The sequence below is a fragment of the Danio aesculapii genome, chromosome 8 (genome assembly GCF_903798145.1).
Source record: "Danio aesculapii chromosome 8, fDanAes4.1, whole genome shotgun sequence".
Taxonomy (NCBI): domain Eukaryota; kingdom Metazoa; phylum Chordata; class Actinopteri; order Cypriniformes; family Danionidae; genus Danio; species Danio aesculapii.
In genome coordinates, this window is record NC_079442.1 from 38,668,547 (window position 1) to 38,685,747 (window position 17,201).

At 35.2% G+C, this 17,201-nt stretch overlaps 1 protein-coding gene across 1 annotated transcript in view; it reads right to left on the reverse strand.

The window, feature by feature from the left end:
- The window catches only part of LOC130233740 (probable voltage-dependent R-type calcium channel subunit alpha-1E), a 124,414-nt gene that overhangs the window by 71,848 nt on the left and 35,365 nt on the right, over positions 1–17,201 (reverse strand). The window contains exon 4 of the mRNA XM_056463919.1: positions 564–667. Coding sequence (XP_056319894.1) covers positions 564–667 — 104 coding nt within the window. The remainder of the gene's footprint in view (positions 1–563; positions 668–17,201) is intronic.

Here is a 17,201-nt window from a genome sequence, read left to right on the forward strand (position 1 = left end):
TTTCGTGAAATCCGCCAGAGGCCACTGTGTGCTTTTTGAGATCTCAAATTTCTCTTGCGAGTTTTCTTCTCTCTTGTTTTTGTCTTATCCGCTTTCTGGAACCATTCTTTACCGGACTCGAACCCCGTTGTCGCGGTCAACTTTGCTCTGCGTCTCAAATCCACTGACGTACGTGGCAAGCCACTGGACAAACTGGTTACAGTGGAAAAGCCGTCCATAAGGTAAGTGGTCAGCTGGTAAGTGAGAAAAGGAACGGAGTCATACCACCCTGTATCGTTAGTTTTAAAGACAAAATGCAACCATACGTAGCTCTGGCTACATAATACGCGATCTCCAGAAATGCATATAGGGCTACATTTTCAGAATGAGCCTATGTTGGAAATTTCTCTGTGCTGCTACCCAGATAAAAAATACCTTGTTGCATGTAGCCTGCTGCTTTTGGGACTAGATTTATGTCTTTTTCTTTTAACATTTTGTCCCTTATAGGATACACAATAATACCTCTCCTATTAAATCATTTGCCACAGTGTCATTAAGAACTCCATATAGATTTGTAAACATACTAGGAATGCCAGAGACCAGTTTGAGGGGCCGTAATACCCTCACAGCCCTCAGTGTGCGCAGGTCTAATGAAATATTCATGTGGGCTCCTGCTGTGGCCAGAATCCTGTTAACAAAATAAAATACAAAATTTGGTTAGAGACTTAATCAAAAAGAGTTATGAGTATTGCAGAGATGTGTTAATTATGATGATGTTTTGTAAACTGTGTAATTTCCATTGTTAGTGACTTGGTAATTGGTGCTGTAGTGATGACTGTGATGATGTTTTAGGTAAAGTGGAGTAATTAAAGCAGCGGTGTTAAATGTGTGGGGTCCATAATGAGGTAATCTCTCTCTGTGAATGACAACCAGCGCATTTTCTAATAGGGGTCACTTCTGATTCACAGCTTCCTTCTAAGTACAGGTGACTTTCATCAGGGATGAACAATGAATCATCTCTGTTTTTCACTCCACTCGTTTGTTGAAAATTGAAAATTAAATTTCATATTTGGTTGAAAATAATAAGAAGTCATTGGGGACAGATGTGACACTCAATTTGGACTTGGACAAATCACTCAAAAACAGAATTTCTGAATCGGACTTTCTCTTTTCTAATTTATTGAAATACATTTTAACTGATTCAGCAGACGTCATGGTCACAGACAAAGAGGTCAGTGCAGGTGGCAAACAGTATAAAAACAAGGCAAGTATCCAGTAACAAGGACAGGCTAGACAATAGAACACGTTGAAATGTTACAGCTAACAATCAACAATAAGACTCAGCCCTATGTGTGTGTGAGAGAAGTGAATATATAGTCCATGTAATCCGTCTATGACTTGTTTCCAGATGTGTGTGTAATCAGGGAGAGACCTGGAACTGGTGTGTGTGTGGGGTGCATGATGGGATTTGAAGTCCAGTTCAGTGACAGATTTGTAGTTCAGTTGTAGTTGTGTTTCCAGTCATCTGCAACTGCTTGTTCGCTGGTGATTTTGACAGATATGATATGTTATTTCCCATATATTATTTCCCAGAAAGAACTATTACTCCCATATGTAATTTCCCAGTAAGAACACACTCATGCTAAAGTTAGACAATATGATCATTTCATTATTTTTCACTACTCACATATTTTAAGATTTTCCTCAAATCATTCAGTCGGACAAGGCTTATGAACGTAATAAAATGTCAAGGTTATAGTTGCCATATTTATATTTGCTCACTCTGCAATTATTTTATTCTTTAAACAAATAGTTACTCAAGTCATCCGATGAAAAATTATGTATGTTTTTAAATGGCAATATACTATATAGTGCAGAAAACAAAATAATTGAAAAATGGCAATTATTTTCTGTAGTGTTCAGCCGTAATTTGGTAATATCAATATATACTGTACATTTAGTGAAATCAGTTAACCAAGAACGTGAGTTTCAACAGCTCCTACTGTGCAAACCAGCAACTCAACACACAACATACAGTATACTTGTTTTATCTATCCCAATTAAAGCCTCCATCTCAGACAACCAGAAAAAAGGACCTTGTAATAATGTGATATGATTGTTGTTGGTCTGCTCAGAATGAACAGAAAGCCTCTTCCCTCATAGGGACCCCATCAAGGCACGGCTCATTATAAGATGCAAATGTCATCCTTTATTTGCTGTGCCACCTATCAGGAAAAAGCAACTCATCGGTGATGCAGCACGCAACACTCAGAGGGAAATCAGAGGATCAGTGTGTGAGAGAGAAGCTTTGTTGGCATTCGCCTTCTCACAGCTACCCACGGGAAGCTGTGTGTGTAACCTGGGATGAACCATTCTTTCCAACGTCTCAAGCAAAAGCTGAAATTCTGGATTCTCTCATAGCCCAGTTCACCTGGCACTCCTGTTGTTGGCTAATTAAACTCCATCCCCTTCCACCCCACCGAGATGAGAGAGACTGCCAATGAAAAGTGCATGAACACAAGACACATATGAAGAGAAAGAAATACTAAAGAATACTCATTTACGCATTAGATCTAATCAAATGAAGAACAGAACCAGATCAAATAGAATGTGCTAAGAGGTTAAAAATACAAGATTTTACTCCAAATGCAGTACTGGGTTAAACCTCATTAAAGGATTAACCCTTATGCACAAAATGTAATCTTTGTGCATCAGTTAAAAAAAATACACAAAAGCCCATAGAGAACAAAAAAAATTCCACTGGAAAAACATCATAAACATTTATGTTAATGTTTTAACACTTTCACTGACATCCTATTTACCAGCATCAATCCTAATGATAACTATACCAAAAATGCATTATTTTTGAAAGATTTTGGAACCCTTGAAATTACAGTTTGTGTTTACAAAAACACTGCATTTTAATAGTACAAAATCTATTAGTTTCCATATAAGGAAAAGAAGATTTTTATTATTATTTTTATTATTATTATTATTATTATTATTATTATTATTATTATTATTATTGTCACGGTCACCAGCGATCGTAACTCCCTAGATCGCTGGTTTGCACATAAGAACTACAAATCTGCTTGTAAATGTACTACATATTCAGTCATGCCACACACACACCTGCTCCCTGTCTCTACTGATTACACTGACACCACCTGAGGATCGTCAAAGACTGATTACAAACACCAATTAAGATAACAGATAACAATTCAACGCGTTTCCTTAGTCTTGTTTCTCCGTGTGTTTACCCTAGCCTTGTTCCTAGTTATTCCTGTCTGCCGCCTGCCTTCCGACCTCTCGCCTGATACTTTTGACTATGATTCTGGACTGCCTTTATACATCTGTTTGCACCTGTGTTGACCTTTGCTTGCCTGACTTTGATTAAACCTGCATGTGGATCTAAAATTCAGTTGTCTCTGTCACTCCCCATGTTACAGAAGACTTGGCAATGTGAATAAGTGTGTGTGCTGCTTAAATGGTGTTTGTAATCAGTCTTTGACGATCCTCAGGTGGTGTAAGTGTAATCAGTAGAGACTTGGAGCAGTGTGAGTGTGTGTGGCATGACTGAATATGTAGTCCATTTACAAGAAGATTTGTAGTTCTTATGTGCAAACCAGTGATCTAGGGAGTTACGATCGCTGGTGACCGTGACAATTATTATTATTATTATTATTATTATTATTATTATTATTATTATTATTATTATTATTATTATTATTATTATTATTATTGTTATTACAGTTTGGATAAGTCAATGAAATTCAGAAATCAAAATAACATCAGTTTTGATATATTTGAATTTTTTGTGTAAAGCCACACATACAAAAAAACTTGCATATACAAATTACTCAGTTTATATAAATACAAAACAGATTCTGAACTCCATAACGGAAATACCCACATAATTATAATTACATAATTAAAATTTATTTGAGAAGTGGGAACAGTAGAAAAAGCGTGCATTTCCGTAACAGTCCAAAGATTAATAAAAAATTGCCAAAATATGACATTCATTCGTTTTCCTTCGTCTTAGTCCCTTTATTCATCAGGGGTCACTACAGCGAAATGAAGCACCAACTTATCCACCATATGTTTTACGCAGCGGACGCCCTTCCAGCTGCAACCCAGTACTGGGAAACATCCATAAACTCATTCAACTCATTCACATACATACACTATGGCCAGTTTTAGTTTATTCGCTCCACCTATACTGCACGTCTTTGGACTGTGGGGGAAACCGGAGCACCCTGAGGAAACCCACGCCCACACGAGAAGAAAATGCAAACTCCACACAGAAATGCTAACTGGCCCAGCCAGGACTCGAACCAGCAACCTTCTTGCTGTGAGGCAACAGTGCTAACCACAGAGCCACCATGTCGCCCACTAAAATATGACGTTTTACACTTTTTAATAATAGTTAGCCAAAGAATGTCTTTTTTTCCTTGCTTAAATGCCACTGGGCTTAAATACTGCAAAATAAAATGGGTTTTAAAGGGAGATGTTTTTACTGGAGGTCCTGAGTTAACTATTGTTTATGTAAAAAAGATTTGAAAGGAAATGATGGAGAAATATATAAATATCAATTAAAATCTATTCGCCAAACCTTATGTTTGCATTTACACTACCAAAATGATCACAAAAAAAATGAAACAGACAAAGTATGCGCAAGTAAAATCATATAAATAATTCATATCATTCCCAATTGTGTCTTGAAAATTGTCATGCACTAACACTTCCACCGACTTTCTGCAGCCATGCACATAAAGTCAATAAATTAAGACCTTTATGAAATTATCAGAGACAATCTAAGATTTCCATACAGCCAATGGGGGAGACAGCTCACCATTACTGAAATTAATAATGGCATAAAACAAACCCCAGAATATTTCCCTGCCAATATTTTCACTTCATTTCCAGCAGGGCTTTATAAAAGTGCAATATTAATCCCAGATTGTCCTGCATTAGTCACATCTGGGGTGTCAAGGTAGCGGGATGTCAGCGATTCTAATTAGGACCTGAGAAAGAATTAAAATAGCAGCACGGGAACGAGATGAAAGACTTCACTGGAGGACTGCTAAAGAGAGGAGAGAAAACTACTCCTACAGATACAGCAAGGCTACAAAGCATACAGAATATGATTTTAAAGCATCTTAAGTAAGACAGAAAATCTTATGAATACAATGACCACTGACATATTTGACCACATTGGTTTCTGCATTCGTAAAAAAAATGCCAAAACGATAGTTGTCAACAAGAAATCTTGAAACTTTCATGTCCCCTGCAAGCTTTGAGATGAATCCATCAGTACAAATTATATAACATTAGCACGTTTAATTAAGCTTACATAATTCATAACATGTTGTGTTTATAGTGGTAGCATTTACAAACCATCACCGCCTAGAAACAAATGCACTCTAAGCCTAATGAAAAGATGTGTTCATACAGTATGTATATAGACAAAGGGAACACGAATATCATGCAAGGAAAGCATCATTTCACATTTTGATAGGAGGCTGAGAGGAAGGAGGGAGATCTTGACTGCTTCCTGTGAAAACAATATTGTGTGTGGGAGGGTCAGGAACACAGAGAACAAACCACTAACAACAAACCACAAGATCCCTGTAAACACAGCACCAACTGGGCATCCGCTGTTTTGCGTGATTCTGCTGTATAGCCTAAGTTCATACTAATGTTTAACACAGAATTAAGCTCTGCAAATCAGTATAAACTGTTAACTCACAATTATTGTTTGACTCAACTTAATCTGCAATAATCTGTTGAACTTAGTCATATAAAACTAGTAGTACTATCCATAATCCTTAGCTAAGACACAGTAACTAGATCTTTATGAGTACTGTAAAGTTAAAAAAGTTTCTGTGAATATTTAGTCATCATTTTGCTCTTTAGTTTCACTTATTAATTTTCAATGGTGCAAATGGTTTCAGGGTGCGAGTTATAAATTGACGATCAGGGAGGTCAACGTTTTCGGTAATATTAATTTGTGTAATACAGGTGTCAATGAGTCAAATTAAATGGCATCTATTTTATTAATGCAACATATTTAATTTTTCAGTGTTTTGTGTATTCTGACCTACAATATCCTGTGATTAGCTATTTCAGAGGTTACTGTAGGTTAAACTATACAAACAACACATCTGATTTTATGTTACTTTTAGGCTATTTTAAAAGTATCACGTATTTTACAAGAAAAGTGTTTTGTGAACACTTACCATGTCTATTGGCTTAGATTAATTGATGCAATTATGCATTCACAATGGTATAATCTATTTTAGGGGCGGTTAAATGTATATTTATATTATATATAATTTAATAAGTAATATTATTATTTAAACTTTCTTACTATTTATAGAGCTGACCCCCATACATGTTGTTTTCACGTTTTTCAGGGGTTATCAAGCATTAATTAGGGGAGTCAATCCCTGCTAAATCCTACTGTAATTCGCCTTTCACATATTGACTTTTTATTGGTTTAAACTGTTTTGTTTTCAAACTTACTGTTAGGGTGAATAATGACCCTTCTGGTTACTTTTTTTATCTTTCCATCATTGCACTGATGTTACAGAAAATAACAGCTATTTATGATTTCAAAGGAAGAATTATAAGTAGTCTAATATAAAGAGGCAGTTATAAAATAATAATAATAATAATAATAATAATAATAATAAACTATTCTATAAATGATATACAATTAAAACCTTAAATCAAGCAGTGATGGCAATAATGGCACTATAAATAAACGGCATTTCTAACGCCGACACTTTTTTCAGTGACGGGTAATCAAATGAATTACTGTTCCACCCGTTCCAACACTGTTACCGTTAACCGAGTTACTATACATATAAGCGTATATATATATATATAAGCGTAAAGCGTGTTACTATAATTGTGAACACTGAAGCGGTTTTTTATGTGAGCAGCGTCTCTCTCAGCCATAGAACCTCTCTTTATTTGAGGTGTGTGTTTGGGGCTGCGGCGGGACACATAACCAACCAGTGATGATGACCTGTGATCTGTGAACATGGTGTAACTGAGAACATTATGATTGGCTTATATTTCCATCGTTTGCCAATCATAGTAGAGTTGTTGTTCACACAAGCACGCGTACAGTCAGTGGCATACACCAATGACCAGGAACCAGAACGATGGCAGATCCAAGTTCAAAGGTACTGTAGCGTTTGCAAACTGGAAATATTAGCACTACTTTTCCCTCGTTGAGGTGAAAGGCAAGAATGTTTATTTATCATGCAACTTATACCCAGGAAAAAAAGAGTTTCTCTGCATTGGTGACAAGTAATTCTAATCTAATGAAGCACCTCACATCATCACATGCTGCCACAAAATTAGTGGCTACACAGGTGATAACATAAGCTCTGCTACCAAAGGAGGAGACAAAGCCACGACATCCAAACAACTAAAACTTATTTTTTTCTTCACCGCAAACATTTTTTACCCAGACAGAATTAAACAAAATTATATCTACATACATAGTTGAGGACATGCTGCTGTTGTCTCTCACATAGTCCCACAACAACATTAAATAGTGTAGATTAGTGTACAATGTTTTATATTTATTTTATAGTCATTTGACAAATTAGATTTTTTAAAAGTAATGCAGTAGTTATTTTAATTACTCTGGAAATTACATAAGTTACACAGTAACTTAATGTGGGAAGTTACTAGCAGTGGTGAAAAAAGTACTGAAAAATCATGCTTAAGTAAAAGTGGCCTTACTTGCTTAAAAATGTAGTGCGAGTAAAAGTATCTGTTGTAAATATTACTCAGAGTAAGAGTAGTGAGTATTACAGTATAAAAAGCTGATGCATTTACATGTAATTTGTGGATGTGTGTAAACGTAACATACTGTAGTGCATTTAGTGATTGCCCAGCAGGCACACAACATCATAAGACGTTAATATTTGATTAGATTTAGGTTGTGACATCAGGTGACCAAAATTCAATGTCTAGCCAGTGTCTAAGGACAACCTTATTTTGATCACCAATAATAACGACAAATAACGTTGATATTTGGTTGATTTTAGGTTGTATTGAAAAGTGACCAAAATCCAACGTCGAGCCAACATCTTAAACCAACGTCATATTTACGTCAAAAACTGACATTTATTCATCAGGTATGGCGACCTAAATCCAACGCCTGATAGATGTCATATTGGTAATGTCCGTACAACATAATACTGTAACATCATTAGACATTGATATCTGGCTGATTTTAGGTTGGACATTGGATGTCGGCCTGACGTTGAGTTCTGACATCAAACCAATTTTTATTTCCAAACAAAACGCAACGTCCCCACTTCGTTAAGGTACATCATGATCTTGTGAACATCATGTTGGCGTCTTGTGCCTGCAGGGTGTTTAAGGCCATTTTGGTCATCCTACAGTAAACATCTTCTTATCAGTGACATGCATCTAAACAGTCTTTGGGTCAATGCGTGTAAAGATTTTTTGGATCTTCTTGGACACTTAAAATGTTTCCAAACAGTTTGCTGCAATTATAAATCGCCCATGTCTTGACGTCGTTCATTGTGATATGATTTACCTTCTATGTGTGGTTTGATTGGACAGGAATCACAGGACTGATTATTTAATCCCCATAGACAAGAAAAAATAAAGTAGTGACTGCAGGCTGAAGGAAAGTAGTGGAGTAAAAGTACCAATGCTGCACTAAAAATGTACTCAAGGGAAAGTAAAAGTACACATTTTTAAATCTACTAAGTAACCATTTCTGAGAAAAACTACTCTATTACATTGGTAAGTGAGTATTTGTAATTTGTTACTTTACACCCCTGGTAACTAGTAACTACTTTTTTAAAGGAACGTGCCCAACTCTGTAAATCAGTGACAGAACAACTCAAAAGCAAATACAGCATGTATATTCAGAAACATAAAAATAATAAGACTTTCCTTGCGAAACACTGACTATTCTGTAAAAAAATGCCATATACAGCCCGTGGGTGGTATAATCTTTGTTAGCCAACATAATCTTTTGCAGATCCCAACCTATGAATGCGAAATGTGAGAGCACTGTGCCATTTACAATAACACCTAATTCGATTTACAAACCAAATGTCAATATGTGCAAATCCTCTCAAGATTTCTCAGATGATAGTGCGTGCGTTTTAGCAGTCCGCGTGCCTCGCAATGTTGATATTGTGGTATTTCCTCGCTTTTGTCAGTTAGCCAGACAGTGCTGGTTAATTATCCCCCTCTGCCCTGTGCAGATACACGGCTCTTTGATGGGCCCTGACTCACACATGCAACCGTTACATTGTGACAGATGGCATATGAATCATTAAGACACCAGTAGATCAATTATTCATCATGGGTAAAGAGCAAACACTTAACTAATTGTCAAACATGCAGGGAGAAACAGACAAAGAGAGGCAGAGTGAGTGACATGCAGAGAAAGTAAGAGACAGAAAGAGGCAGCGGGAAGACATTTGAAACCGTAAGAAATTACAAATGAGTGCTAATGATGGCCAATCATAGTGTTTTAACCCCTGGCCAAAGCAGCTTGCTTTAATTTGCCTCATGAAAACAATCAGTATGTTCACAGAACAGATTAATAGTATTTCAGGGTAAAAGCTACAAATGCATTTTTGCTGCATTTTTCAACAAGAAAACTAATTTTAAATATACAGTACATAGCATCAGCTGATGATCAAGTTTGGCATATTGAGACAAGACATAAGACATAACCAGATAACTGGTTTCAAGGTTCACTGCGGTATGGAAAAAGTGAAGGTTTTAAAACCGCTAATATGTTCTGCTATACAGTTTGTAGGGTATATGTAAGTGTTTTTCTATTTTATTTAGTTTTTTTAGGGTAATGGTATCTCCAGCAGAAAAGGACCTTTCCATCAAAAGCTACTGTTCAGCCCATGATTCAGAAATAATTGAACAACATCCAAGCACACTGTAAAAAAATACAACTTGAAAAAAGTTGAAATTCCTTGGGTTTACGTTGTTGGTTTGGCAAAAATCTGTAAAAAAAAAAAAAAAAATGTCTGTACAACTACATTTAACACGTTTACTTAACCTAAATCAACATTTTCTTCAATAAGTTAAGAAGATTAGTTTTGTGACCAAACTTTGCAAGTTCACCCAAAAAAGCTTCTGCCAACTTGTTACTTTAAGTTGAGTTAATCTCAGACCTCCTCACTTGAAAAAATAAAAGTTGCAGTATTTCTAACCCTAACAAAAATGACAAAAATAATAGTACCACCAATAATATAACACCAATAATAACATTAATGTCATTATTATTAACAATTACAACAACATAATCCTACTGCAATAATGTTAACGTAATTTGAAATTATTATTCATTTGTAATTTATAGCGCATGTGGACTGTTAATTTGTATTCAACTGTTATGTGTGTGTGTGTATATATATATATATATATATATATAAAACAACTACCCAACTGATACACACACACACAGCTGGAAGCTCAAAATGGACTGATTACTAGGACTATAAAGACACCTCATTTACACATACTCTGTGCTGGGTCTTGTTTTCCCTGTGAAGCATCACAAAGCATTTTTCAGTGTTTGTCCAGCCAAGTTTTGATCCTTGTCTTGTTTACCGTTATTGTTGTTTTGCCTCATGTCCTGTTTCTAATTCTGTGTCTAATAAGTGTTTTGTTAACATTTGCCTTTGTTTTATTTATTTTTTTTCAATTCAACTATGTTTGTTTGTTCTGATAATGTATTATTTCTTAGTACCAATTTATTTCTTAGTACAGAGTTTTTGTGTTCGCTCAACTTCAGACGTTTTAGGTCAGCGCAACTGATGTTTTCAAAAGTTGAGTAAACAGGAAAAAAGAAAAGAAACATATATTATATAATATAATATTATAGAGCAGAATTCATGACACCGTGAAACTGTGATATTTTTATCCAAAGTTATCATCGTGTCAGAATCTTATACCAGCCCATGCCTATTCAGGAGCAAAAATAATATATATATTTAAAGGTGCAAAGCTATAAAGTCCCTTCGTGAATACTGAATATTTGCACCTGGTATTAGGATTTCCGTCGATCCGATAACTACCAAATGGTGCTGAATATAGGTTTAAAATGGGTCTACATGTTTTAAACTTTTCCATTTTCAACCACTTCAAGATCAAATTGAAATACACATTTGATCTTATGCTTTCCTGCTGTAAATGCTTGTGTGGTCAAAGGTGGTCAAACAGCCACAAAACACCACATACTCTCCTCCTACTAACCAAACACATAACAGTTATGGGACGACGTGTCATAAGAAAGTGCTGCAAAAGCAATATGCTTCACAGCTTGTGCATAACATGTTGCATAACATGTGTGCATTTGTGAAGAAGTATTCGTACATTACACGAAATGTGCTGAGTGTAGTAAAATAACAAAGGTCTTGCTGAAATGTTTTAACGTAAAATTCTGTTAATAAATTAACACTTGGGCGTCACGGTGGCACAGTGGGTAGCACGATCGCCTCACAGCAAGAAGGTCACTGCTTCGAGCCCCGGCTGGGTCAGTTGGCATTTCTGTGTGGAGTTTGCAAGTTCTCTCCGTGTTCATGTGGGTTTCCTCCAGGTGCTCCGGTTTCCCCCCACAAGTCCAAAGTCATGCGCTATTGTGAATTGAATAAGCTAAATTGACCATGGAGTATGTGTGTGAATGCAAGAGTATATGCGTGTTGGGTTGCGGCTGGAAGGGCATCCGCTGCGTAAAACATATGCTGGATAAGTTGGCGGTTCATTTTGCTGTGGCAACCCCTGATTAATAAAGGCACCACGCCAAAAAGAAAATAAATGAATATATTAACACTTGTATGTCTCAGTTGAGCACTTCTGTTGGAAATGTATGTTAATAAAAGGTAGAAATAAAGTCAAAGGAACAATCCAGTGATATGTGAGCGTGACTTTTGAGTGAGTATTAGTGTCAGTATCAGTGAGTAACAGTTTTTCTAACAGTATGAGTAATTTTTAGCATTGTGCCCTCACACTATATTTCACACCCTCACTTTTTACCAACACTAACATGAGGGTGGATCAGATGGACCTGTTGTAAACATTAGTCATGAATAACCCTGGCATCTAAAATATAGGGCTGCGACAACTAAATAGAAAAATGAATACACCTGACAATATTATTTATTATTACTTAGCTCGTAGGGATTTGAAAGCTGATGAGCCTTCATTAGTAATGTCACCTTCCATACTAAACAGCACATTACTATGGAAAATACATGTGAGAATCCATTTAAATATAGCATGGCTCAACATTTAATCATGCCCACTACAATAAACACTAAAAACACTTGATTTTATCCTCCCAGGCATGCCATGTCTGTGATTTCGTCTGTGTGATCCAAAGCAATGAAAATGGCAACTTCCGCAGCACATATAACATTGCACTGTTTGTTGTCAAATTAAGTATTTTGTAAAATTTATAGTCATTACAACAACTCTAATCGTTAAATTTTCATCATCTCCCAAACGTTGAATACTCAGGAGGAGGTTGGGGGGCTAAAATAATTAGATTTTTTTATTAATAATTATGAGTTAATGTGTGCTTTACCCTAGATTCTGTTATTTACAGTGACAACAACCTTTCATCCTTTGGATTATGAAGCCATGCCCCCCATTGCATAACTACCCCACACTGACTTTAATGTTTATCATTATAATCATCAGAGGTTCAAACATTTACTCCACCATTACTAGAGCTTCACTAAGCGGTAGGTGACAGCTTTCCCTCCATCTGGTAAAATGACACACCCCCTGCCCTCACCATAGCAACCCCAGTGCCAATCAGCGCTGCCCAATATGTACGTTCCTGTTGATTACAGTAAATATAATTTAAAATGTTGGTGTGACTGTATAATTTTGATTATTTTTAGAATCACACTGTATTATTTATAGATTCTCAAATCCATTTTACTACAGAAATGTCAAATTTCTGACTGTGATTGGAAAGCGTGTTAAGTGTTAAGTCAATTTCTATGATTGCGCAGTTATGTAGTAGTAGTTACAGGTTTGTTGACCACTTTACTGTTCTACAGGGGATCACTTTACCAGACAGAGAGAAAAAAAAAAAAAGAGACAGACATCGAGTGTCCTAGCCAGTTATTACCCATCCTGTCAGTGTGCCAAGCAAGTGAAGGAGAAATTACAGACTGCAGAAAAGGTCCTTGTCCTGAAGGAACCTATTTATCCAAATGACTTAAAGTGAGCAGAAAAAAAGTGAAAAAAAGAGAGCAGAAATTAGCCTAAAGAAAGTTCTCGCATCCATTTTATGAGCTAATTCCTTCTTTTAGTGCTTTACATGTAACTTCACCAGTTTTGGAAAAAGGAACATGAAAAAATGCAATGTCAGCCCATAATTTATGACAAACTTGGACCATAAAAAGTCATCCAATTATAAGCAAATCTTGTAAAATAATATTCAGAATCAATAAAAAGCTGTACAATGCATGTAAACATGCGACAATTATTAATTTGCTATTAGTTTAATGAGTTGTTATCAGGGAATAACATAGTGTACATTAGAATGTCACGATGGACCAATCAGAATAAAGTTTCCAGACCTCTGTATAATGTTAAATATCACACACGGACTTAAGGGACACACTTCTGAGTGATTCAGGTTTTGAGCTAATTTATTGACATGTACTGTATTGTAGCTATGCAGATGAACCTAAAATTCACTCAAAGAAATTAGAAATCCTAAAGCTGCAACATATTGATCTCAGTCTGTTTTTCACAAGGTCTCAACAGACTATCAGTTCAGCTTTTGGCTTTAGACGGACGAGTCTCTGGCTGAGCAGATCATGCTATCCATTTTACTGTCCGTGTTGGACAGATGGGAGCCTTTGCAGTGAGAATAAAACAGGAGGTTCTGGTCAAGTCAGAAGAGACCACCCACCAGTCTCGACAAACGGTTACTGTATATTACTGGAAGCTGCATTTTGAACACTCCCAAAGGGCAAATTCACACAATGCTGTGCTTCTTAGCTCCTAGAGACTTACTGTTATTACCTGCTCTTTTCTGGTTTATTGCTGTAGTGTAGGATAGTGGGCAGAAGAAAAAGACAAAGTGAAAAAGACAAACAAAGAGTGAAGCTGACAGCTCACTAATCTATAGTAAGTTTCATGTTCTGCTGTGTCATTCAACTTATTTTTTCCCCAATAAAAATTCAATGATTTGTTATTGTTAAAATGTACTCTCTGAATAACAATATATTATACAAATACATAATAAGCTTGTTATGTTTATTAGTTAAACAGTATTAATAGTAGGATTCGACAGTATAATAGTAACTTATTTCTGTCGCAAAAAAAAGTTAAACAGAACTTTTTGACAGATGGTCCTGAAGATGCTTGAGTTTCTGTGTATATGATATGAAGGACTTGTGACATAAAATGCCAAAATGCTTGTGAAAGGACTCTTAGAGCTATGGAGCCAGATCAGTCTCAAAAACAATACATTTACGAAATAAAATTATACATGCACAGCCCAATTCACATTTACAAAACCTGATTTGTATATTCAACACACAATTCAAGTAAAAATCATCAATATTTTCACCATATTTAGGAATTGGATTTGTGTATTTTTGAGTTGTGTTTTGAATTTACGAATTGGATTTGTGTATTTACAAATCATGTTTTGAGTTTATGAATTGGATTTGTGTATTTATGAATCGTGTTTTGAATTAGCGAATTGCATTTGTCTATTTTTGAACCGTGTTTTCAGTTTATGAATTGGATTTGTGTATTTAGGAATAGTGTTTTGAATTTATGAATTGGATTTGTGTATTTATGAATAGTGTTTTGAATTTTTGAATTGGATTTGTGTATTTTTGAATAGTGTTTTGAGTTTATGAATTGGATTTGTGTATTTATGAATAGTGTTTTGAGTTTATGAATTGGATTTGAATTTTTGAATCATTGTATATTTGTATATTTACGAATTGGATTTTGTAATTGTAAATTGTGCTGTCCATGTATAAATTGTATTATGTAAATGTATTATTTTTGAGACTGATCTTGCTCCATATTTAGCAGCTTTGAGATAAAGTGTATTTATTCATATCCTTGTATAGAGAGAGGGCAGATACTGAAGACATCACAAATGTCTTGTGTGCTTGAACATGTGTAAACAAAACACCATCATTTATTCACGCACTAGTCTATATCATAGTTTGCTTTTGTGAACAGATTGAATCACAATTCAAGCTGAATTTTTGGAGTCTTGGAAATCAGAGGGCTCTACTATCCCATCAAGATATTTTAGCAGCAAAAAAATGAAGCAAACCAAAATCACCCAAATTTGCATTTAGTGATAAACAATTTTCTACATATTTTTAATATATACAGATCTTACCTTCTGAAAAATTATATTTGCAGTAGGGCATACAGCGACAAAAGAAGCCATTTATTAAAAGCTATCCTTTTTAGATGTCACAATATAATCTGTAGTAGCTGTTAGCAAAACAAAAACAAGCCTACGCAATTTTTTAGACAACAGCTCTTACACAAACCTATTAAAATATCACTGACCACCTTCAACTGCATCCCTCTGAAGCACACACTCCACCGGCACACACTCCAAACACTTGACCATGTGATCGCCATTCAGCAAATTGATCATGAAGAGATGTCAAGTTCGCTTTGCTTTAAAAAGACAGCAAGTGTGTGAAAATCAATTCATAACCATTCATTCCTTTGTGATTAAATAAAAATGTGCACAAAATCTTCACTTTCACACAGTTATAAAAAGGATCTGAAAATGCTTTGTAAGTGATTTGTTCTCGGTTTGATCAGTCATTACAACCTAAAGTATGCATATATCTATCAGTTAAAAATGAATGATATATTCTGATTATGGCTGATTAACACAACCTTGCCAAAAAAGTCGATTTTGGATTTAGTTTGTGGAACAAAAATGCTACAGCAAGTATTCATTTACCTCAAAAGATCAAGAAAATGCTGGTTATTTATGTTATCAGGCCGATAAACTGTATAGCTTCGTTTCTGATCAAACCATTTAGCAGAGTATATCTTAGGGATGATTATGATGATCATGTCATCAATTCAGTTAAAATTAATATCACAGAGCATCACGATGCATTGCACCCTCAATTTGCAGTTTTACTTCACAAATACAATATTATCATTAAATACAAGCTCAGATATATGAACTGACATTTTAATTTGACCTGCACTTCTTTACATGTTTAGGATTGTATTCTGCTGCTCAGTGAGTGGGAGAGATGGACACTTTTACAGTGTGCTCTTAGCAACACACATTGGATCTTGGGTTCTACAGTGGCATCATGTCAAATGTACACAGACGTTAGGGCTGGGCAATATGAGCAAAAATAATGTCTCTGTATTTTTTAGGAGGAATGACCCATAAATAGTTTTCCCATAAATGGTTACTTGAGAGTTTAAGCCTTTTTAAAAACTTTATTAAACAATTTTTGAGCAAAATATAATTCAAACATAGGGGTTTCCCTCCCTGTTTACAAACAAAAAGCTGCACAAAATAATAACAGCTGCACAAAACCTTTGATAAATAAAATACAGTACAGTTTTTTTTCCAACTCAAAACTATAAGTTGCACAACATTTCAAATTATTAAAAAAAGTCTTTGATTTATAAATACAGTACAGGTTTTTCCCTCTGCTTAACACTATACACAGTACTACTGTGCTGTTGTGCAAATAACAAAGTAAACAGAACCATAGAAAACATAGCTACTGTCAGAGCAAAAAAGGAACACACTTAAATAGTAACACAACAAAAAGTATTGTATAGAAATACTTTTACTCATTTCATAGAAAAGAACCATATTGAATGTAAATATGAAACACAGTATTTTATGTTACATTTAGAATTACAATGTTGTTATAAGTAATCCTGTATACCACAGTTGTGTGATTTATAAACAACAATTAATCAGCTGCATTTGTTTTTTTAGCTACACATTTAAATGTATGTATTGTGCACAATTATCAAACAGTGCACATATTGAAGATATCTAAAGAGAAGTCTTTCACTCCATGTAAAAAATCCTACACTTTTTCTTTTGTTTTGTTTTGACTAAACTTGTTTTACTAAATATTAAATAAGGAGATGAAAACAAATAGACTATAGATATGAAAGATAACGAAATT